Source organism: Lipophrys pholis, assembly GCF_963383615.2.
Source record: "Lipophrys pholis genome assembly, chromosome: 11".
NCBI classification, from domain to species: Eukaryota; Metazoa; Chordata; class Actinopteri; order Blenniiformes; family Blenniidae; genus Lipophrys; species Lipophrys pholis.
In genome coordinates this window covers 24,364,065-24,386,652 of record NC_137631.1, presented here as the reverse complement: position 1 = coordinate 24,386,652, position 22,588 = coordinate 24,364,065, and the positions used below count along the sequence as shown (strand labels likewise).

Below are 22,588 nucleotides of genomic sequence, written 5' to 3'. Positions count from 1 at the left end.
GCTGGGATTTCCACAGCGTCTGCTTGGGGCTAACAAGATTAACCTGCAGCATCTGAAGGTCAAGGCACAATCCTGGACAGTGAGCAAACGCAGATTAACGGCAAAGAGACACATCGTCAGGACACCATCCCTAAACCCTGCAAACTGTTATCCCAACAGGGAAAACAGCAGCGAGCAAGCAGCCGGCGGGTCCCACCACCAGGGATTGTGACAGAAAGTGCAAATGCAAAGTGATAACATCTCTATCAGAAGGAGACTTCACCAGAATTAAATCTTACAATCTAAAATAACATATTTTTAAATATTTGTTTTGATGGTAACAATATATCCAGGGGACTTTTTCTTCAGGCCTAATATAAACTTTATATTGGGTTTACAGATAAGACATTACATTTATTCAATACAAAATGAATTGCGTTTGCAAAGTGAGCGTGTCCTCATACGATGGCGTGACCTCGCAGCTGGGATGTGGGAAACAAGAAACAAGGTCGCCTCCAGCAGTGCTGCTTTATGTGGATCAGAAAACAGCTTGTTATCACAACAATGATCCTAAATAAAGGAGAACATAAGATAAGCAGGTACAATTTATTTTCACACTACATTGATTGCATTTGCAATTGCAAATTGTAATAAAGCTTGAACGTAACAAATGGTAAGTCTGGCATGGGAGGGCCTCATAATTTTAAGCCAATGAGGAAAAATTAGATGTACATTAGTACATTACTTAATTTTCACCAAAACGTTCTATTATATCAGGATGGAGTGGTTTGATCAAATCAAAAGTTTGTACTGACATGTGGTAAATGGAAGTTTTTACTTTGACAATTACGATTTTTTTTTAATCAATAGCTTCAACAATAGAATCCCACCATGAGCCCCAGTCTGCCCTTCAGGTTGATTCCTGTGGTTTCCCAATGCTCGGTACAGTAAAACATACAAATAATATATTTGTTGTTATTTTTATTTTTTTTTTAGACCAAAGCATGACAGCATCCAAATTTTAACTTTTCTGTGTGTCACTGCATTTTCCAACTGCTCTCCTTTTAGTTTGAGCTGCAGATCAATTTGTTTGTATGTAAAAAAAAAAATAAAATACAAAAGCAATTCAAACTGTGATTGTTAAACGTAAACAAAATGAAAATATTTGCTGAAAAATGGTATTGCCCTCTTTTTTGAACCTCAAAAATGTTCATTTCAAAGCCCAACTGTAATAGTGGAAACACGAAGGGGACCAAAAGAACGAACCAAACTCAAACAAAAAAGCAAATCTTTACCCGGCAACAAGAATATTAAGCTGCATATTCTGTATTATTAACCCAACACACAAAAGCTAAAACTTCTATCATACTGAAATGTTTACAGTGTATGCTCCATGGCGCAGTGATGTAGTCGTGAGCGCTCACTTCTCAGCAAGAATATTCTTGGTTGGAGTTGGGCTTGCAAAGTTTGCATGTTCTCGCTGTGCACGCGTGGGTTTTGTCTGGATACTACAAGTTCCTCTCACACTCCAATAAACATGCGGCTGATTGACTCTAAGTGGCCTGGAGGGATGAGTCCCTGCAGGGATAAATAGTCCGAGTCAATTGCTCAGGATATTGATTTAAATTTAGTTTAATTTAATTTCTTTTCATTTGATTACATTTACATTTTTTCTGCTCCCCGGGAATTCGTGGAGCCAGAGGCTGTGGATCCAAACTCCTTCTGCAGCGAGGAAAACAAAGATTATTGGAGATAAGGAAAGAGGTCTAAGGAGGAGAGAAATCCTGGTACCGTGCCAGAGTGTGATTATCCAGGATTCAGGACGAACCGTGTTAACTATACAACTGGTAAACAGGAAACGGTATCTTCGTTGTTTGGAGTTGAAGTAACGTGAACTTTCAGGCGGCGCCGTAACGACATGACAGTGCAGAATTCATTCAAACGCATTCGAATAAATAAACTGCAGGAGCAGCTCATGGGGCAACAGGAGCAGGGAGGACGAGGCCATTATGATTTAGAATCTCAGCCAAGGGAACTCAATCGCTCACCGTGTATGACAGCATTTACACATCACACCATTTCCCCCAAGGTCTGCTGTTGTATTGAAGAATGAGAAGCATTTATGGTGCTGATGAGGCAGGAGGCAATTGTAGATCTCATTATCAGCTCAGCGTGGGATAATCTGAGAGAACAGGTCGATGGCACAGACCCTTGGCTCATGGCTGGAATATGGTCGCACTTCACTGGCCTCAATCCTAATTGAACATCTGTATTGGATCTGATGAGAGGGGCAGCCTGGCAAACACAAGGAGAAGAATGAAAACCCTGGAGTTGTCTCTAACTACAGGGAAGGCTTGTTTTAAAAAGGTAAACCTGCAAATGTTTATATCCAATCATTTATTTATTAACTGCATCAGCTTCAGTTGTGTGACACAGCTGAGGAACCCAAGAGACTTAATGGAAGAAAAAAGGGGAAGATGAAAGAGAAAGCAGGCCCAGGGGTAAAGCTGTAGTTGGATGATCTGTGATGGAAGCTAATCCTGATTACCTCTGACACAAAGACATGCTGGTCGGTGTTCTCGCTCACTGACACCCGACAAAGACAACCACAAAAGAGACCTTTTGAACAAATACAGTCACAAATGTGACATGCAGGTACCGAGTCTCACACCTATGGCCAAACATAAACGAAGTGCAACAATGACAGATAGTCCTTCACTGTGAAATTACTTTTTTTATGGTCATAAAACCATTCCAAGAATAATCTAATAGGTCATTACATAAATTAGTGACATTTCAGGTTTTGTGCTGTCTGCTTATCAATAATAGGTATAGTGGATGAGACAGTCATCAAATTCATTCATTGAGGAAACCAAAGATATTACATGACTGGCAAGTTTTTACATTATTCACTGCTTTATCCAATCTGTTAAAAATGTGTGTTTGTCCTGTGATGGTACAGCTCACTCGTCCATCACAGGACAAACACACCCACATACACACTTGGGGGCAAATTAGAGTCACCAGTTTACCACACATGCCTTTTTTTAGGGGGGCTGTGGTATCATTGGTAGATGCAAATGTATGTATTCGCCTTGTGGTAATGTACGACCTGTCCAATCAACTTCCTTTGATTATTATTATTTCCTTTGATTATTAATCCAGTCAATTTGATGACAATTTGAATTCAATGTTGACATCAATACTGAACTTGGAAAATACCTTTAAAAAAATAAATACATTGGCTTACCAGCCCTGGGGTAAACGTTTTTTGTGTGTGTATGGCTGCTTGTCTTCCAGCGCAATACACCACATTACATATTTCACTTAATAAGGATATTATTTCTTTTTAAGGCGCATTAAGTAATATCGAAACTGTGAATCTCCCACTTTATTTTATTTGAGTATTTCGTTTAAGTTGTTAGGCTGTGATAACGTTTAGATTTCACATTTTCTGAGGCAATGAGTCCCTCTTGTGGCCAAAAGTAGAATCAACTCTTTGTTGTTTTCTTCTGGGTTCCTGGTGCCTTTAGTGGTATAAAAAGCTCAAAAACACTCATGTATTAGGAATAGATTATTAGGAGGCGTCTGAAATGATCGCAAATGATGTATTAACTTGAATTATATGACGGAGAACCATTAAACACATGTTGGAGAAATGCCATTGCACTTTTATGAGAACATAAAAATACTGCAACCGACATTGTTTTTCACTTGTGAGTTTTATTGTAAACCTTTAATGTACTCTACACAGGAGTGCACAGGCCTTACAGAACATGCCCTGCATGCATTGACATTGTCATAATAATCTACTGCTGTTTTTACACAAAAACACAATTTACAAAACTACAAATAATACCAAATCTAAAAAAAAGAGGCCGTAAAAAAAAGACAAAAAAACAATCAGTCATGCTATTGTTTTTTTGTGTGTGTTTTTAAAAAAGTTCTCCAAGTATTCACAAGAAAAAAGGCATAAAGAAACACCAAAGTTAATGATTGTAATATGTTGGTAGTGGCTTTCCACAAAGAGGAGTAAAAAAAAGAAAAGAAAAAAAGACAGACTGACAAAAATAGAGGAAGATCCCACAGAAAAACATGTGAAAAGACTCATCCTGCATTCATTATCTTCATCCATGCTTGAGCGGGGGGAAAAAGGCACTTGGGAGAACAGAAATGTGAAGAAAGTACAGCAAAACAATTAGAAAAAGAAAAGAGAGAAAAAAGGACAATCGAAGGGAAGAAGAGTGAACACTCCTGAAAACTAGCGGAGGAAAAACAAGCGGGGCTGAAATGTAGAAAAGGAGTTATTGGCTCAATCTAGGTCAGGAGGCGCAACGCCAGCATTGCCCCGCCTTAAAATCCTTCCAACCTTCCCTTTCTCCTCCCTTCCTTCCCTCGCTCCTCCCATCTCTGGAAAGGAAATACAGACAGAGCCCTCCCCTCTCCTCGGGCTCCTCCACTCCCACTTTCTTTCTCTCTCCTCTCATCTCCCCTTTTCTCCTTACTCACATCACATTTTTTTTTTTTTATAACCTTGCACCCCCCCCCCCCTCATGCCTGACACTTAAATCAGCAACATGTGGGTCTAATGGAAACCAGACCAGGTCTCATTCCCCTCCAGCCTTCTTCCTTCTAGACTTAATTAGCCTTGAATCTGTTTACCTCTCGCAGGGAAAAGGAGGAGAGGAGATGCAGAAAGACTGACACTGCTGCTATGTCTTTTCTCGTCACAGGTTGCAGGATTTGTAAAGAAGTACGACAACACTTTTAGGTTCTCTCTCTCTCTTTTCTTTTTTTTAATCAAAAAGTGAATAAATCCCAGCTCTGGCACCAGTCGTATATCAGTACGTCTCCGACGGGATTGTTTTTAGTGGGGGAAGCTGGAGCCTGTGTGTCTGTGTGCCTTTGTATGGGTAAGTGGTCTCTCCATGTGTGTCTGCACATGTGAGCATGTCTGCGCAAATGAGAGCCACTGACAGATGTTCTTTCTTTTTTTTTTTTTCTTCTTTTCTTCATTTACTTTTTTGTTTCTTTTTTGTTTGTGATCATGTGATGGTGGTGCATGCGTGTGATGAGAGCGGGCAGATCTAACGGGCTCAGTGGGAGTCGGGGGCGGTCGTGGACACGCAGCTGTCTGACATTCCTACGCTGGTCGGAGGACGAGCTTCGCCTGCTCGTATTCAAAGTGTTTAAATAGGCAGTGAGAGTTCTGCCTCGCACGAACGCAAGCGCGTGAAGGCAAAGAAAGCAGCCTCAGCAAAAAAAACAAACAAACAATAAAAAAACAAAAGATAATCAAAACAGAAACAAAAAGTGCAAATTTTCTCCTCTGGAGGAAAAGAAAATGTCAATAAATGGCCAATTGCTCTTCAGTAAACGTGTTGCAAAGTATGTGCATCACGTTGTGTGTATGTACAGTATGTGCTCTACTGACTTTGTCTGCATTCAAACCACAAAGAAATCACTCAAATGTCTCTCCTCTGTTCGTTTAGCATTGATGGAAATGGGCACTCTGGCAGTGCACCAAAAAAGAAAAAGAAAAAAAAAAAGCTTCTTTTTGTTTTCGTTGTCATATATATGAACTGGGAGGGTTTTTGTTTTTTCCTTTTAAAGAAACAGAGGTACTTTTTCAGACATTTGGAAGGCACAGAGATAGGCGCAGGAGAAGGAAAATAAAATAAAAAAAACAAAAAAAACTTTTGGTAAGGCTGAGCTCAAACCCCAGAATGAAGGAAACTGTGGCTCCACAGGCGCTGACTCTTGATATTTTTCATTATTTCACATGAGCAATAAAAATTCTCACAATGAATAACGGGGTTCAAAACGTTGAGGTAACTCATCATCGGCTTTCTGAACCTCCAGCACTGACTCAAAGTTACGTTTCACCCCTCTCCCCCCCCTCCCCCAAGGCCATTCGGGAAGAAGTTTGATGTCAGCGGCTGCAACCGGGCAAACGGTGAACACCCGTCCTTCTGATTCTTCGCCCTACACCCAGTCCTGCAGCGAGCGCTTGCAGTGCACCAACGCCCTCGGCGTCTCTTTGTTCTGCAGAGTCCTGAGGATGGCGTAGATCAGGACGAGAATGCACAGGACGAGAATCAGCGGTACGGCCACCATGATCAGAGTCATGACCTTCGATTCGTTGTCGGCCACCGTCACGACCACGTTCACCTCCTCATCCTCCCCTCTCTCCGTGCTGTCCGGCTTGGCGGTTCCGTCTTCCTCAGAGTTTGTGTCTTTATCCCGCCCGCCGTCCGGCTCTTTGTGCTCGTCCTTGCCTCGGTCCGAGGGATTGACCGGCGTGTCCTCCGGCTCCAGATCCGGGTCGGGCTTTGGGTCGGGGACCCCCACACAGCCCATGAAGTCTTTCAGGATGGAGCGGGGGTACCCTTTATCCGCTTCGGTTTTTCGGTTGTCAAACCTCCAGTAATTAGTGCCTTTGTAGAAATAAGTGTAGGCTGGAGGACAGGAAGACAAAACCCATTTTAATCATTCAGTTCAGTAAAAAAGAAAACGGACATCAGCAGGGAAATGAGCCGTGGAAGTCAGGCTCAGATATACATTTAAGTGTGAAAGACATGAAAGAGTTAATATTGCTTCACAGTTCAAAACCAAGACCGCTAATAATGGAACGAGGGTTGAGCTGCTGTGAAGTTTTCAATCTGAATCTACAACAAGTGGCTAGTTCTTGTGCTTTAGTGCAAAAGCTGGAAACTAAATATGAAATGTGATATTTGGAAAGTGGGTCAACACTTTGGTTTAGTTCAAATATCTAAAACTATGCGTACCAGTTGGCGGAAAACTCACCAAATTGGCGTTTATTTTAACGAGTGAGTAGTTTTCTGTCTATTAAATCTGCCACCTTTTACACCAGGGATGTCAAACTCATATAAGTCAGGGGTCAAATACCTCGAAGCAGTACAAATAACAGCATAATGTTAATAGGAAGAACTCCAGATACTTCTCTTTGTTATGGTGCAAGGAAATAAGAGTTTATTATATAAAATCTACTGTGAAATGTTTGGCTTTTCAAGTCCCCTGAAAAAGCTGTGGGTTAGACTTATTATCGTTCTTATACTTTCACTACTAGTGATTTAAAGTTATTCATTTTCCTTAGATTCTTCTTTCGGTAGCATTTAGGGTTTTTTTTTTAAACCTATTTTATTGTGTTTAATTCTCAAAATTCTCATTTGACAGAATATTTGCGTCCTTTCAGATTGGTGTTATGTATTTAAACAGTAAGCGGTATTTAAAGCTTTACATTTTGTTTCATCTGGTTCTTTTAGATCAGTTTTTATTCGGTTTAGTCGTTTCAGTCTCCCGCTCTCAATTTCTATTTTTTGTTTCTTTGTCCTTCCTTGTCCTTGTTTTCTCTTCCCGTGGAGTGATATATACCAACCTTCATTAAAATGCCAAGTAAATAAAGTTCAGTGACTGTCGAGCTGCTTTTACACTCTTAAAGACGATCTAAGTGAACCTGACGGGAGCTGAACCTCAGAGCTCGTTCTTAGAAGCTGCTGCTCTTTTCTTACAAAACATCCACACGTCCTGAACCATTTGTCTAGACGGGGTAAATCAAAGTTCAGTTTTTATGCAAACAAATCGCAGACTCAGGAATGTTTCCTCGGGGAAACAAGAAGTTTCTCACACTCCTGAAACAAGAAATTCCATCATAGTGATTTTCGGCCACATCTGACACAGTTGAGCGCCGCTCCAGATTGTTGCAAAATGTCTACATGCATTGATTATATGATGCATTGATTTAATTAACTATCATTCAAGCCACACATTATCTTCTTGGGGTACATTTCGAAGTGTATATGCTTTTTTTTTTTTAATATATGCCTTATTTGAAAATCGAGCTCCGTGCACGGATGCAGGAGCAGTTTGGGAGGAGATGAGATTTGACTGCATTCAGAGCAGCTCTGCCACAAATCTAATTTCCAAAAGAAGGACGGGCCAACCCTCAAACCAGAGCCCTCATTCCTCCCTCACCCTTCTCTCTGCTCTGCTTACTCCCGCCTAACCAGTCCAATGCATTTTCTCCCCACGTCGTCTTTTTGCACGCCCGGTTTCACCGACCTCACCTTTCTTTCCTTGCCTCCCTTCAACATCTACGCCTTCTCTCCATCTGCTTGCCCCGTAACGTTTTCCTGCCTCCAACGCTTTTGCTGTTTGTTGTGATTCCCAACAAAATAACGACTGTGAATCGTCCAATTTGAGGGCATTATTTACCGCCATCTTCACTGAGGAAGGCTCCTTTGGGAGAGGGAGGGATCTGCCCCCATCTGCTGATTGGCTTGGGGAAGTCGCGGTCAGAAGTGCGGGTTTCTTCACTGAATCGCCAGTACCTACGCACACACATACACACACACACACACACACGCACAACGTGCAGTTTTTGCACAAAAATGACAACTTGACAGTTTTTTTTTTAATGTTGCACGTAAGAGCCACCAAACCTGTCGTCTGAGAAGAAGTAGGTGAAGCCGTTGGGCTCCCACCAGATCGCCGTATCAATCTTGTGAGCAGGAACCCCTCGTCCGTACTCGTGCAGCGGCTGCGGGTACCCAGGCAACACGTCGGCCTCCCTGAACACCCAGTATCGATCATCTGCAGACGCATATGGATTCACACAGGATGAAACTCTCCTCAACACATATAGTTGGATAAAGAGGGAGTTTAATGCAAACTTAATGAGAGCGGGGAAAAAAAGCAGGGGACTGGATTGCCAGAGCACATGGTGTAGGTCCTGGCATTTCACGAGCTCCAGATGAAGAGCAGAAAGAACAGGCAAAGGTAGACATGTTGGACACGGCACATTTTCCAAGATTTCCTCCTCGAGCGAAAGCCAATTCTTCCTCGAGCCCTAACCTCTGGACACACTTGCAGCCGCTTTCCACAGTATCTGCCAGAATACTGCAGCATACAAATGTACTGTACTGAACTGTGATGGCAGAGTTTGCGCTAACGACTGTACGACTTCTTTAAAAAGAAGTCTTTACTTGCAGTTTTGTCTTCTGAGTAAGTGATTCTGACTTAATGTGGGCAACATTTCTTCAGGTTTGGATGCAAATACTTTCCAGGAAAGTTTGGAGTAGAAGCAAATTTCAAGAATGTGGCCAAATAAAACCTAAAAAAAATCTTTTTTTAATTAAATAAAAAAACAGAAACACTGATTGGGCATGATTTTTGGTTGATGGCAGTTCGTCTGTGAACAAAAGCTTCAAAAATCCTGAAAATGCATGACAAATCATTGTGAAACGAAGAAAAGCCCCTCAGCTGCTCACATCTGGGGCAAAAAAAAAAAAAAGAAGCCTGATGCAATCCTGAATCCCTCTCATGAGGCCGTTTGAGACTCAGCTGGAGTGGAGTCGCTCTGAGGCCAGCAGCAGCTGCCATGCTGCTCAACAGACCCAGTGAACTCATAAACACACACACACACACACACACACACACACACACACACACACACACACACACACACACACACACACACACACACACACACACACACACACACACACACACACACACACACACACACACACACACACACACACACACACACACACACACACACACACACACTAAGCTCTCTTTCTGTCTCCACGGCCATATTGTGAGGTCGTTTTGACGGTGAATCACGAGGCCGGTGGGAGTCGTTTCTTCTCTGTGCAACTTTTTACCTGATTTTCTAAGAGAGCGAGCGTGTCAGATCGTCAGAGTTATGGCTGCCTCGGATCCCCGGAGATCAGATCGCGTCCAGTGGGGATAAGTGATGTTGTTTGTTTTCTCTCTGATCAACTCAAATTGAAGCACATATTTGTTTTTCACTCCTGGTCTTAGAATTTAGGGACCTTTAGACCGACGAGTTTCAAAACTTTTTCTACCTGAAGGCCAGATTTGAAAGCATGTACCCCTGATCATACACACTGAGCCAGCATTTTAACGATTAAAGATACACTCCATGTGTGTATTTAGTCATGCTTTTACTTTTTAAATAACAATGACATTGAATGAATGAGTGGCCTTCATGAGATATAGTAGGTTTTATAGAAAGTTGGTTAATTTTAAGACATAGATGTAAAATATGTTTGATTTGTGCTGGTTTACATGTTTTTTACAGAAATTATTGAATAGAAATGTTATTTGTTGAGACAATTTTTCTATTGCCTTAACCGGCACTGCAGTGTCTCAATGAGTGTCTTATTGAGGGTTAAATAGTAAAAGGACTAGCAAAGAAAGGAAATGACCCAGGGGTGGAGGCCATGGGAAAAGTGCTAAACCACAAGTTGTAATTGACCGGCAGCAGAATACCTTTAAAAAAGACAAATTTTCCATCGTGGCGTTCGTAGGCTGCGTCGATGTCATTGGGGAGACCGTGCCAGAAGACAGATATCGGCATGGGATAGTTATCCAGCACCCGGTTCCTCCTCACCCTCCAAAACCAACGACCCTGCAAAAATCAAGCAAAATAGCAACATTTACACTGCAGCCACATTATGATTTTCTCACGTCTGCATATTTGACCTGCAGGTTTTTGTGAATGGAAACGAGGTAATTCTAGGATCTTCCTGCACAAAGTTAAGGAAGTATTCACTTTTCAATGAATGAATAAGATAACCGACAGAAAATTTATTGGAATGTATTAAAAAGTTATTTCTTGCACAAAGGAACGATGATATCAGTGATATCGGACACAAATATTGTGATTATGAATGTAGAATATCATAATGAAGGTTTATCTGCAGTGCAAAGTGTCCTTGTTTCAGTGTTTGATTCCTCACCTTAAAAACAAACATCTCCCCCCTCAGCATGGTGACCGTGTCAAAGTGACCGTCGCAGATGTCCGGGGTTTGGCTGTCAGGCACTTTGGGAGGCCGAGGAGGAGGAGGGGGTCTCGGGGGAGGCTGACGGTGGGGCGGTGTGACGGGCTGGGGGTCAGCGGTGGTGGAGGTGGGGGGGGTGGGAGGGGAAGTGGTGCCGGGAGTCGGTTGTGGTCGGGCCGGGGGATCCGGGATGCGGTCGGGTGTTTCTTGGGGAGGGGAGGAGGTGGGCTCGTCCTGAGGAGGAGACGGGGAGGTGGGGGAGCCATTGTTTGGTTCACTGTCGGGGGGCGAAGCATCAGTGACAAGAGGAGGACCTGAGGAGGAAAGAAAAAGCAGCAAAATATAACCTCCGACTGCAGAATGTCGATGTGGCTTTAGCCTTTAATCATTCTTCTCCTCCTCCCAATCAAAGGAAATGTAATTTTCCATTATGTGCAGGAGGGCACAGGCTCAAATGGCCGTCTGTCGCTGTGCTGTAGTGTTAGTTGCTACGGAAGGAAAACACACAGATACAGCAGCTTACGTAATATGTATGGACAGCTGAGAGGCTCGAGGATGTATCCAGTTACAATGAGCCAAAAATATTGCAAAGGAATATATGAAGGCTAATGCTGGCCCTCGAGCCAGCCACCGGTACGTGGGGGAATTCAACATCTGCAGCGTATTAACTTGCAATACAGTTTGGGAGTCGTATGGGAAATTAAGTCCCTCTTTATTTCCAAAGCGCTGGATTTTCCAGTGAGGCCCCGAGCAGCATCACAACAGAAGCAGTATTTCGATCGTTTTGTGGTTTACCTAATTTGATAATTGATTAATTCATTTTTTTGGCTGCTGACTTAAGTGTTTGGTTTTTTCTTTTCACAATTTCCACGTAAACTTTTTTTTTTTAAATGCATAATAAGACAATATTTTGGAGCTGTGGGAAGCAAAGCTCCTCTATTATGTATTTTAACACCGAAAAACCAGACCTTCAACGCTGCACAGTAGCGGTCACATCTGTTAATATTGATAAAGATTTGGCTGGATTATTTGATTTTGGCTGCAATGGGTCCATGTGGTTCATCACCAAGGTCTTTTTTATCATGATTTTTTACACTAATAAACAACATTAAAAGAGAAGAGGGCTATTAGTTCAGGATTAATGAGGCACTTCTTCTCAAGTCAACAAGAGTTTATGAAATAGTAACAAATTAGTCATAGTTTCATTACAGTTACATTTAATATAGTTTTGGATTTGAGGCTAAAAATATGACTGAAGTCACAACTACAGTTAAGTTAAGTTGTCATGTGGGTTTATGCGCATTTAATTTGGTAAGATATTAAAGATGACGGCTCTATGCACATCTCAGGCTGCAGATCTGCCACACCCAGACTGTCCATAAACAGACACATGCTAAAAGTAGTGTTCTATATTCTTATATCGATTCTCACTACAGTTTTGTTTTGTCTGCACCTGCTCCAGAGGGAAATATCTGGCTTTCAGCCGCTAAGTGCTTCACTATAATTAGCATCCAGCTGCTAATTTTGCCCGTCCATTGTTCGGTGCAGTCGAAGAAGTGAACGTAATGCAGATGAGTCAGCAGAAAAAGAAAAAAGAGAACCGTTGCCTGAGGGAGCGTCCAGTGAATTGGATCAATGATGCAAAACGAGGGAATGCAAAACCAACGCTGGTGAAAAAATATGTGGTTTGATTGAAATTCATAGAAAGCAAGTATATAATTGTTTTTATTCTGAAAAGCATCCCTCTGACCTTCTCCTACTCCCTGAGACGCTGTTTCTCTTTACCATCTCCCTTTATTGTCGCAAATTTACAGTTTTTGGTTCATATTTCTAGAAAAGCAAAGCAGAAAACAAGAAAAGTGATGGATGTGTTGAAACTGAGAAGGATTTCGTTCATTGTTCCTGTTAAACATGAAGAAAGTCGGTGAGGAGAGAGAAAAAAAACGAGGAGACAGAAAACTGCAAAGCTGTCCACCTCTTGTACAGAAATGTAAACAAAGGAACTCAAATATTTATTCCTATTCAGTTTATGTTTTTTTTTAATCTCTGCTCGGAGCGATCCGACACGTTCCTGCATCCAATCAGTGCTTGGTTGTTCTTTTTGTTTTTTTTAGATTCAGTCTGTCCGATCTGTTTGATATAGCAAACTCCTGTGTAATCGCAGGCAAAACATTGACCTCAAAGAATTTGTTAGGAGCAAAAACCTGGAGGATTTGTTGTTGTTTTCTTTAATATGTTGTTTGCCAAACCTTCAGTTTACACTGGAATGGCTTCAAGTGTAGGCGTATCAATAGGCCAGAAATGTGAGGGTGTGGAAAGATTTTGGGTTTGGTTTTTTTTTTCATAGAGAAACTAAAACCACGGACAGAATTCCCCAAAGTGAATCAGATTGTTGATCGCGTTATGCGACACCGGAGCAGTGGCCAGGCCAAACACACGGACAACAAACAAAGAAAACATTAACTTTGTAGAAAGTTCTCCTGTCGATGTAAATGGAAAAGAGAAAACGGAATGAGGCGTAAACAATGACTGATGATGGTTCTGTGGCTCTGCTTTGAGGGACAAATGAGGCCACACACCACACACACACACACACACACACACACACACACACACACACACACACACACACACACACACACACACACACACACACACACACACACACACACACACACACACACACACACACACACACACACACACACACACACACACACACACACACACACACACACACACACACTGATAAACAGCTGGGACTTTTCTAACCGACGTGCACACAAAATGTCATCTAGAAATTAACAATGTCATCCATTCACACAGAAAAAGACGAGAGCATCGTAACGGCATGCCTGACATGCTGCTCACATGCACAATACACCCTTGTCGTACTTGATAATGACGATCCGGATGTGATGGGAAAGACGACACGCACACAACTGACAATCTGCACTCTGTCAGAGATTTTAGATGACAAAACAACCGAAGCATGAAGACACGACATCGGAAACGTGTGTTTGGTTTTGTTGTTTTGCAGGCAGCCCCCTTAGCGCACGGCGTGGGGAAGATGTTTGTGTGTCTCTACAGGACGGCAGCCAGAAGGCAATAAAAATCCTGGAAAGACGGAGTTTTCAGGAAGAGGTTGACACAGGCCTGACAGACGTTTTAAATAAAGAAAAAAATACTCTTCTAAAAATCTTTCTTTTTTCCGCTGAGCCCAGTTCAATTCCATCTGAACATCAGCTGCCCCCCCCCCCCCCCCCCCCCCCCACCACCCCCACCACCACCGTTTCCTGAGTATTATAATACAGTGATAATGTAGAACTTATGCTTCTGCTGAGCTGCTTGTTGTTTGTGTGTTCATAAAACTCCCAAATCAGTAAATACACCTCAGAAAAAACAAAACAAAACACCGGCCCTCACGGTAAAAACAACCCAGGCTGAGATCTGTGCTCAGGATGTTTCTGTGCATTTCCAAGTTTGCATGTTCTTCCTCAGCTTGTGTTGGTTTTAAACATGTCCACAGTATACTCTGCCTTCTCTTAATAGTTTTGAGAAGCTCCAGTGCACCATGACAGTAGGTTGGTGCCAGACCGTTCCAATGCCGTCATGCGATGGAGCCAAAAGGACAACGTCATCTAGAAGAAGCAGGGACGACACCAGCTACAAATCTCCTCCACTGCATTCATCTTCTTCCATCTCGACATAAGTAAGTTTGTCTTGGTTGATTTAATGAAAAATCTCTTCCTCTCTTAGCTTCCCGGTTCATTTTAGTATTCATTTCTGATTGTTCTTTTTTTGTCTGAGCACTTTGTAAAACTGAATAAAGTTGTGAATTCAGGCTAACCACTCTCTGCATGAAGATCACCAACAACAGTGAGCGCAAACCACAACACTATCAGACTCCAACGCCCACCTTGAACTTTGAGCTGCGAACAATAAATCAGAACCTACCAGGTTTTTTTCAATGAAAATAAATGAACCAGCGCGAGAAGTATTTTGTTTTTTGTGGCCCAGTGATACCAACAGCTGTTAACAGTCAATAACATCTTATAATCCGTAAAATAAAAACATGTGGAAGTCTTACATCAAGCCAACTAATATCAACTGGGCACATAATGGAAAAAATATATTTTTTCTTTTTTTGCTTTATTGACAGTTAAAATTGGCAAAACATAAATGAGATTGTGCCACTTTTATAATTTTCAGAAATTTTAGAAGAGATTACTGAAATTACACCAATCTAATGTCGCTGCGTTTCAGTTTGGAAGGAACGTAAAGAAAAGAGAAATTTGGTAAACATGATAAAGGATTAAAAACATCCAGAAAGTACCTTAGTGGGACAGTAGCATAATTGCCTATGGATAATATGGCTGAACCTGGTTCTTTTGAACACATGCTGACAACTACAAATGCAAAATGTACCACTTTTTTCACAGTCTCTGCAAAGCCAGACCTATTTAACCTCCGCAATGCCGATAATAAGTTAGTTTTCTCGCAAGTGATTAAAAGTAGAATGAATAAATGACTACATTGGCCAAAAATCATTAGTCCAAATTGCACTTTTCGTCATTCAAATCACCCTTTTTGTTCAAAAAAAAAGAAAGAAAAAGAAGGTAATTTGCTCCTCACCATATATGTACTGTATTCCCTGGACGTCGTCCTCGTGCAGCGTGAAGTTCTGTGTGTGGGTCCACTGGTAGAAAGGAGACATGGTGGCTCCGGGGTTGTCCGAGTGCTCCAGACCTAAAGCATGACCGAGCTCGTGCACCGCAACCAGGAACAGGTCGATCCCTGCAACACGTCAAGGATGCGTGTGAGGAAGAAGAATCTGTCAAACAGTTCATATTTGAATAAAATGTGAAAAGGTAGATTTTGTTAAAAATGCACACAATGATAATACCTAATAGCTGAGAGAAATTAAGGTTACGGAAAGCCAGAGGAGGGCAAAAGTATTCACATTCTTCACTTAATCTTTCATTAAATACTTGGAAGAACTTACGTGTGATCAAATATGGTGATGGGCATTAAATTGACCACAATAAAACCCAATTGACCATTTTTAGCCTCAAAATATCTCTAAATTAGATCATTTTCTTTCTAGACTTTTGTAAAAATACTGTATACACACTATGAAGCGCCACTTTTGTAAGATACACTCATCAAGGTCTAAATGTGACTGATGATTGTTCTCCCGAAAATGATCATATAGATAACTTCAAGTTAAGTACATCGAACAGACGTTCTCACTGGAGGAGGGAAATAAAAAGTGCTGATTGATTTCTTCACTTAAAGATGAAAAATGTTTGGTTTTGGAAATGTTCTCTTTAAAAAGAAAGTTGGCATTTTTAACTACTGAGCTTGTGTAAGCTATGCTTAACTTCTATTATAGTGAGATACTCCTTTTTTACTTAAATATAGATATAAAACTTGTCACTAACCTGGCTGACAGGAGATATAAACCACAAGAAATTGTGATTTAAAACTTGGATTTTTCAGGGATCTTTATGGTCCAAAGCAAAACAGGAAGTCTTGGTATTCAGCCATTCACAGTGTAACTTGATTACTCTTGAATTACTCCTCATTTGTGACCTTCTACAGCTTTATTTTGTTACCAACCGATGCTTTGGTCCTTTCACCGTAACTCTGAATCAATCGTCTTCATGAAGGTTTTGAAAAGTAATAATGACAAAATCCATTTTTGTGTTCAAATATAGGGAGTAAAAGTGAAGATTTGCCCAAAATAAAATTAATTCTCATGTACAAACAACAGAAAAAAGTGCTTAAAAACATACAACCCCCCCCCAAGCTGGTAAATATGAGACCGCCACACAAACCTTTTACGTTTTCCTTGTCCAGCGTCCACGGCTCATCCGCATCAAAGTGTGTGTCTCCCCCTATTCCGGGCCCGGGGTAGTAGGCATGAGCCAGTGACCCCCCCTCACCGTCGAACAGCGACATGTCGCCATGGAAACCAGAGGCAAACAGCAGCAGGATGTCGGCGAGGCTCGTCCGGCTGCCGTTGACATGGTTCTCAGCGGGCAGCTCCTGGAAGGTGAGCGGCGTGACCCGCCTCCACACGTCGAAGGCTTTCCGGATGGCGGCGCGAGTCCGCTCCTCGCCCAGCGACGGCGGCAGGTTTTGGTCCATGATGCTGGTGCCAGGGGAGGAGGCCCGTTAGAAGACGCGTGCGACCATTGTTTCGGTAGTTCAGCGCTCGGCGTACCTGTAGGTGATGTGATCTTTGTCCCACCGCTGCCCGGTGAGGGTGTAGCGCTTCCTCCTCGCCCGCTCCACCAGCTCCTCTGGGTTTCTGTCCGGGAGGCCACAGCGAGGGCGACGCATGGCCCTGAGCAGCACAAACACACACATCAAACGATGCATAGGTTTTCAATCTTTTCATACGCAATTCTGCATCTCGTCACTTTGATTCCACTTTACTCATCAGGATGTGAAAACAGTTTGACATTCAAGCAAATGTGCTCTGCTAAAGAGAATTCTTGACCAGGGTTTAAGCCTCGAGGAACCAGTCACAAAGCGTTCTTATGGTTTCATGTAGTATGTGCAGACTTTCCTCTGCGGCGTCAATTCAAGCAGCTTTGCAACATGAGGAGTGCATTTAAAAGCTCTATTTTCTCTTGGATTCTCACAATCATGATGCTGTAACAGCGTCACTTCAGTCCTACAAGCTAATCGTAAAGATGATATGCATCAATTAGCTTTTTCCCATGAGTTCCCCTCTATTTCGAACCTTGAGGCTACTTTCACATCCAAGGGTTAGGGTTAAAAAGGGTTAAAAAGGGTTAAAAAAAAAAGTTGAAAAGGTTAAAAAAAATAAATAAATAAAAGGTAATAACATGTTTTCACCTGATTTCTTCAGTCATAATTCTTTGTGTCACATCGTCTCGTTTTTTGTGCAGGTTTTCCTTTAATGGAATCTACATAACTATATCTTCTCCTAAAGTGCACTCATGTCTGCACAGATAGAATGAATTTATATAAAAAGTGGCAGGTTAGCACCACTCAGAGATTGTAAATAGCTCATCAAAATCTTTTACCAAGTGGTCATTTGTCTTTTTTGGACATTTTGCCTGAGAACTGGAACTCTGGGGAAACATTCGGCTCTTTAGCTCCTCTGTAGCTTTTAAAAAATGACATACTTTAATCATGTTGCACAGCAGACCGCCATCCAAGGGTACTCTCATTTTGCAGGTTGAGGTACATATGGTTAAAAAAATTTTGTCATCTAAAATGTGCTTCACATCTGCCTCTCGCAGCAGGTTATAAATGACGTGTTCGCAACCGCACCTTTCGGTGAGGTCACCACGTACGAATCAAGAAATAAAGAAAAGTGTCCCGGGGATATAGAAAGTTTCATTTAATGTGGGCAAACTCCTTTGTTTCCTTAACCCAAACTAAACCTGCTGAAAAGAGCTAAAACAGATAAACCTGCATTAAGAAAAAAAAGAAAATGGAAAATCACTGTGCTACAACAGCTAAAATACACAAAATGACAAACGCTTATATGGCAAAAGATATTTGTTTTGGTTCCTAATAATAGATTTCATGAATGCAACATAATCACTTTTGGTCAAGACAACAAAGAAACTACATCAGGGGTTTTAGGCCGCGTTATCTTCGTACTGAGTATCATTTATTTGAATGAAAGAGGGTGAAAGCAGCTCTTGTGATTGTGAAGGTTGCAGACTCGGGAGTTTCGGCTGAATTGACAATATAAAGTGGAGAAAAGAATAAGTCTTAAAACCGGAGGGCACTCATGCATGAAGCCTATAAATATTTCCTCCAGAACATGAACAGAGATCAGTTATTAACAGGTCGGTTAATGAGTTCAGAAGTGCTGCATGGTGGTTTTATTTTTAACGTTGTTTGTCTGTGTTTTCCTCCGAGCTAAGTCAAGCTAAGCCAGCAAGATAGATTTTGGCTCTAGTAGAGATTTAAACACTCACAAAGGGCCTGAAAGCTAATAACTCAGTTATAATTATTCTAATAGTGAAATATGATGAATATAGGCTATATAATTTGCTACTTCTGTGTTCTGGATGTCTGAACAATGTCTTGGCATATCCAATGGAAGCTTTGGAGACTTTTTATTGGTGGCAATAAATGGGAGGAGTTTATGATGGTAGGATTATATAATAAAGTGTTTTACAATGCCAGAAAATGTTTGGTTTATGATTATGTCTATTTGAAAAGGATGTGGAAATCAGCTCAGCCTTCATCACAGCAGCAGCTGTTATTGTGGTGAAAGGAATTTCATCAACTGGCTCCAACAACTCTGACTTATTCTTCTATATTTTATTTGTTTTACACCTTTTTTGACTCTTGCAAACTTCATTTTTCCTCTTCTGTTCTTCTTTTTCCCCTTCTGTTTTGTCGCTCGCGGTATTTTTATTTGATCGCTTGCAATCATCGTGAATCTATTCGTGTGATCGTCTAATTTAAGCGCGCTTTATGCAAGTTCTAAGTGAATCAAGCCGGATATGAAAGCTCTCAACAATGAATCAAGGCCACAGCCGAATGTGAGGATGTGACACAAGAGCCTGGTGTGCTTTAATAGCGACGAGGTGATAAGAACACAACGAAGCCACTTTATCACAATGAAACACCACCAAAAGCTGGCACTGTGTCAGCAGCCGCTCGTAACAGGAGAGCAATATTTTGGAAATATGGAGGGGTGGGGGAATCCAGTGCTTTGAGAGAAAATCCTTCAAGTATGCCTGGTTATTGAGGTGAAATTTATTGCCCTGCAGTAACCAGAAACACGACCGTGCATCATTCCCACTAATGCCAACAAATGAAAAACAAATCCCAACATGTTTTAAAAAAAATGCCCGGGTGCAGTTCGTGGTCTCTGCACACAAACTGCTGCACATCAGTGAGTTAAAAAAAAAGGGGGGGGGGGAGAAAAAGGGGAGCGTTGCTCTTACGCGACGGTGGCGCCGTCCATCTCGCCGGTCACCTCCAGCCCGTAGAAGCGCTGCATGTCGCTGATGGCTTTGGACAGAATCTGAGCCGACTGCATGGTGGACATCTGCCTGCTGGCCTGAGACAGGTACCCGAACCTACGGAGCCACGCCTGCATGGGGAAAAGTGACAAATCAGGCTCGATCGAGGAAAAGTCGGAATTAGTTGATACATGTATGTCAGCAGTGTGTTTGTGGAGCTACAGCTGTTCGCAGGGACGCCCTGTCATCCCGCTCCAGGAACAAACCACTGTGTAAGCACTCCGAAAGAAAGCAGAGACACAAAGCAGATGGCTTGAATCAACATAACATTCCTGCACTGACAGGGTGAGGATGAGGAGAGGAGAGGGTGAAAACAGGCCAACTAAAAGCTCCCTGGCGATAATTCAGCTGAGTGTCACTGTGGAGGAACACACAGCTCTCTGTTATAGTGACACACACTGGATAACCCACCCCCCTCCTGTTTGATTCATGTTTGCTGACAGTGAAATCGAGCGTGTGGAGCCACGTCGTCAGGAGAAACAGGAACAATGGCTTCGCTCCCGAGGATCATGAGACCACGAGGCCTCGACTGCAGAGATCAAGGAAAGAAAAATGTTTTAAAACAAGCACAGGGCAGGTTGAGTCACGACGCTGGATCATGACCTTACACTTTGATGTACGTACAGTATGAACCTGGGCCAGGGGCAGAACGAACACACACACACACACACACACACACACACACACACACACACACACACACACACACACACACACACACACACACACACACACACACACACACACACACACACACACACACACACACACACACACACACACACACACACACTAGAGTAAAACTCTAATGAAAGAGGCCTGCAGCTCATAAATTCCTTTCTACTAGCGTACATCAAAGTTGCACAATGTATCTCAAAGGTATTCAGAATCAACATGTGCAATCCTCATATCACAAATGTCTGTTTACAGTGCAATGAATTAAGTTTTAAGGCACTCCGTTCACCTGACGTGCAGCTCCAGTGCAAACTGTATGTCACAATATCAAACAAATTAATCAAGATCTGAGCTGCAGTAAAAGCTAATCGATTAATCAATGAGTAGTTTGATAATATACAGATTATACTTATTCTATCTGCGGATTCTTAAAGTGAATATTTTCTTCAGTTTTCTGTGACTATTAATTTAAAGACTTTTTCATGCAAAACAAGACTCTTGTGGATGTACTAGAACATTTACCTGCATTGTAAAGATAAAAAATACTAATACATTATTTAGAAAACAATGCTTAATACTGATAATGGTTATTCACTCTAAAAATCTAAATATCCATCCACTTTCAAAAGCCCTGTAGCCGGTGATGAAGCACACTTATCAAAGGCATTATCATACAGACAGCCAATTAAACGTAAACTTCACATGTTTTTTTTTTATTTATTTTTTTTTACTTATAGTTTATTTATTTTCAGCACATAAAGTTCACACGTTTGAAGCAGTGGTGGCCTTGTAGTTAGAGAAGCAACTCCCCGAACACCTCAATGTGGCGGCCCGTGTGGAATCCAGAAAAAAGGAATTAGAGGGAAGAAAAGGGAAAATAATACATAATAAAAAATATATATATATAAAAAAAGAAAAATCTATAATAAGGGTCAACAACTGAAACTTCGGCCTTTTTAACAACTAAGACATAAAGTGGATTCATTGATCCCACATGATAGAGAGGAATAATGAGAAGACTGTGCATGGAGGTAAAATAGAAAACTATATAAATCATACACAGTAAGCGTTTGTGTAACCATACACAAATATGTGAAGGTATATATAAAGTTACGAAAGAAAGAAGGATAGATGGATGGATGTGCCCAGTGTTGATGTTCATTGGAAACCAGACTAAAAGTCAGTCCCACCTGATGCTTTCAGCTTTCTTTGTTGCTTCACTCTTCTGTTGAGTTACACAAAGAGAATTTCCTCACACAACTTCTGGATCTCTCCCTGAGGCTGTGACATAATAACGCAGTGTGGTCAGTATACAAAGACATGCTTGTACCTCTGCACTGAAGCTGTCTTCCTCTGGGACATCTGCTGCTGAGCTGCCCAGGATCACAGTCAATAATGATGTGAAGAAGAAGATGATGATGATGAAGATGATCTTGGTCCAGGGCTGGTGGGGGGCCATCTTCCTCTTTCGGTCTCTCCGATGGGCGCAGAAAAAGAAAAATTAAATATGATGAAGGTGCCAAATAACAAACTTCCTCAGATAAGCGGTCTGTTGTGGATCACAAACCCCTGCAGTTGATCTAAGGAAACAGCTCCACAGGTTAAATCTCTACAGATATTTTTTTTTGCGTAATCGGGACGTGCGATTAAAAAACAAACAGGAATCGAAGTGATAGTCCGTTTTTCGGCGTCAGGCAGTCCAGTTCGAGCCAGGACAAAAGCCTCATGGCTCACAGAGCTGCTGCTCTCATACAAACAGGAGAAAGGCTGCAGCTGCAGCCTGCGGGCGAATGGAGAAGTCCTTGCCCCCTTTTTCTGTCCACAAGTCAGAAAGCCTGCCTGCTCCTGCAAAAGGAACAGTCCAAAGATTACTCCTGAGAAAAAAAAAAAAAAAAAAAAACAACCTCGAGGATTATTTAAAGTTCCTGCAAAACATGCACACACACAAAAAAATATATATATATTTGCAATATTTAAAAATGGATTAAAGGGGCTTTTCAAATTCGCTTTGCAGCGATTTAAAACACGAGTAAACATGTTAGAGCATTTTCCTTATGTCCGCTGCCTGCTTTT

The 22,588-nt window shown here is 41.7% G+C and overlaps 1 protein-coding gene across 1 annotated transcript; it reads right to left on the bottom strand.

Annotated features, from left to right (window-relative positions):
- Positions 1-4,507: 4,507 nt before the first annotated feature.
- mmp15a (matrix metallopeptidase 15a) lies at positions 4,508-22,307 on the bottom strand. The gene is made up of 10 exons (XM_080475651.1): positions 21,846-22,307; positions 19,763-19,911; positions 17,041-17,163; positions 16,652-16,968; positions 15,447-15,608; positions 10,770-11,125; positions 10,300-10,438; positions 8,442-8,592; positions 8,215-8,330; positions 4,508-6,437 (listed from the first exon to the last, which is right to left on the bottom strand). Exons 1-10 carry the CDS (start codon positions 21,972-21,974, stop codon positions 5,965-5,967), a joined length of 2,115 nt encoding a protein of 704 aa, XP_080331777.1. The 5' UTR covers positions 21,975-22,307; the 3' UTR covers positions 4,508-5,964.
- Positions 22,308-22,588: the final 281 nt, after the last annotated feature.

Excerpts from the sequence above, each read along its gene's own strand:
- mmp15a (XM_080475651.1), bottom strand. The coding sequence starts at position 21,974 with ATGGCCCCCCACCAGCCCTGGACCAAGATCATCTTCATCATCATCATC. Across the intron at positions 17,164-19,762 it reads ATGGACGGCGCCACCGTCGC|GGCCATGCGTCGCCCTCGCT; the intron begins GTAAGAGCAACG and ends TGTGCTGCTCAG. Across the intron at positions 11,126-15,446 it reads GGGAATACAGTACATATATG|GTCCTCCTCTTGTCACTGAT; the intron begins GTGAGGAGCAAA and ends TTTCCTCCTCAG.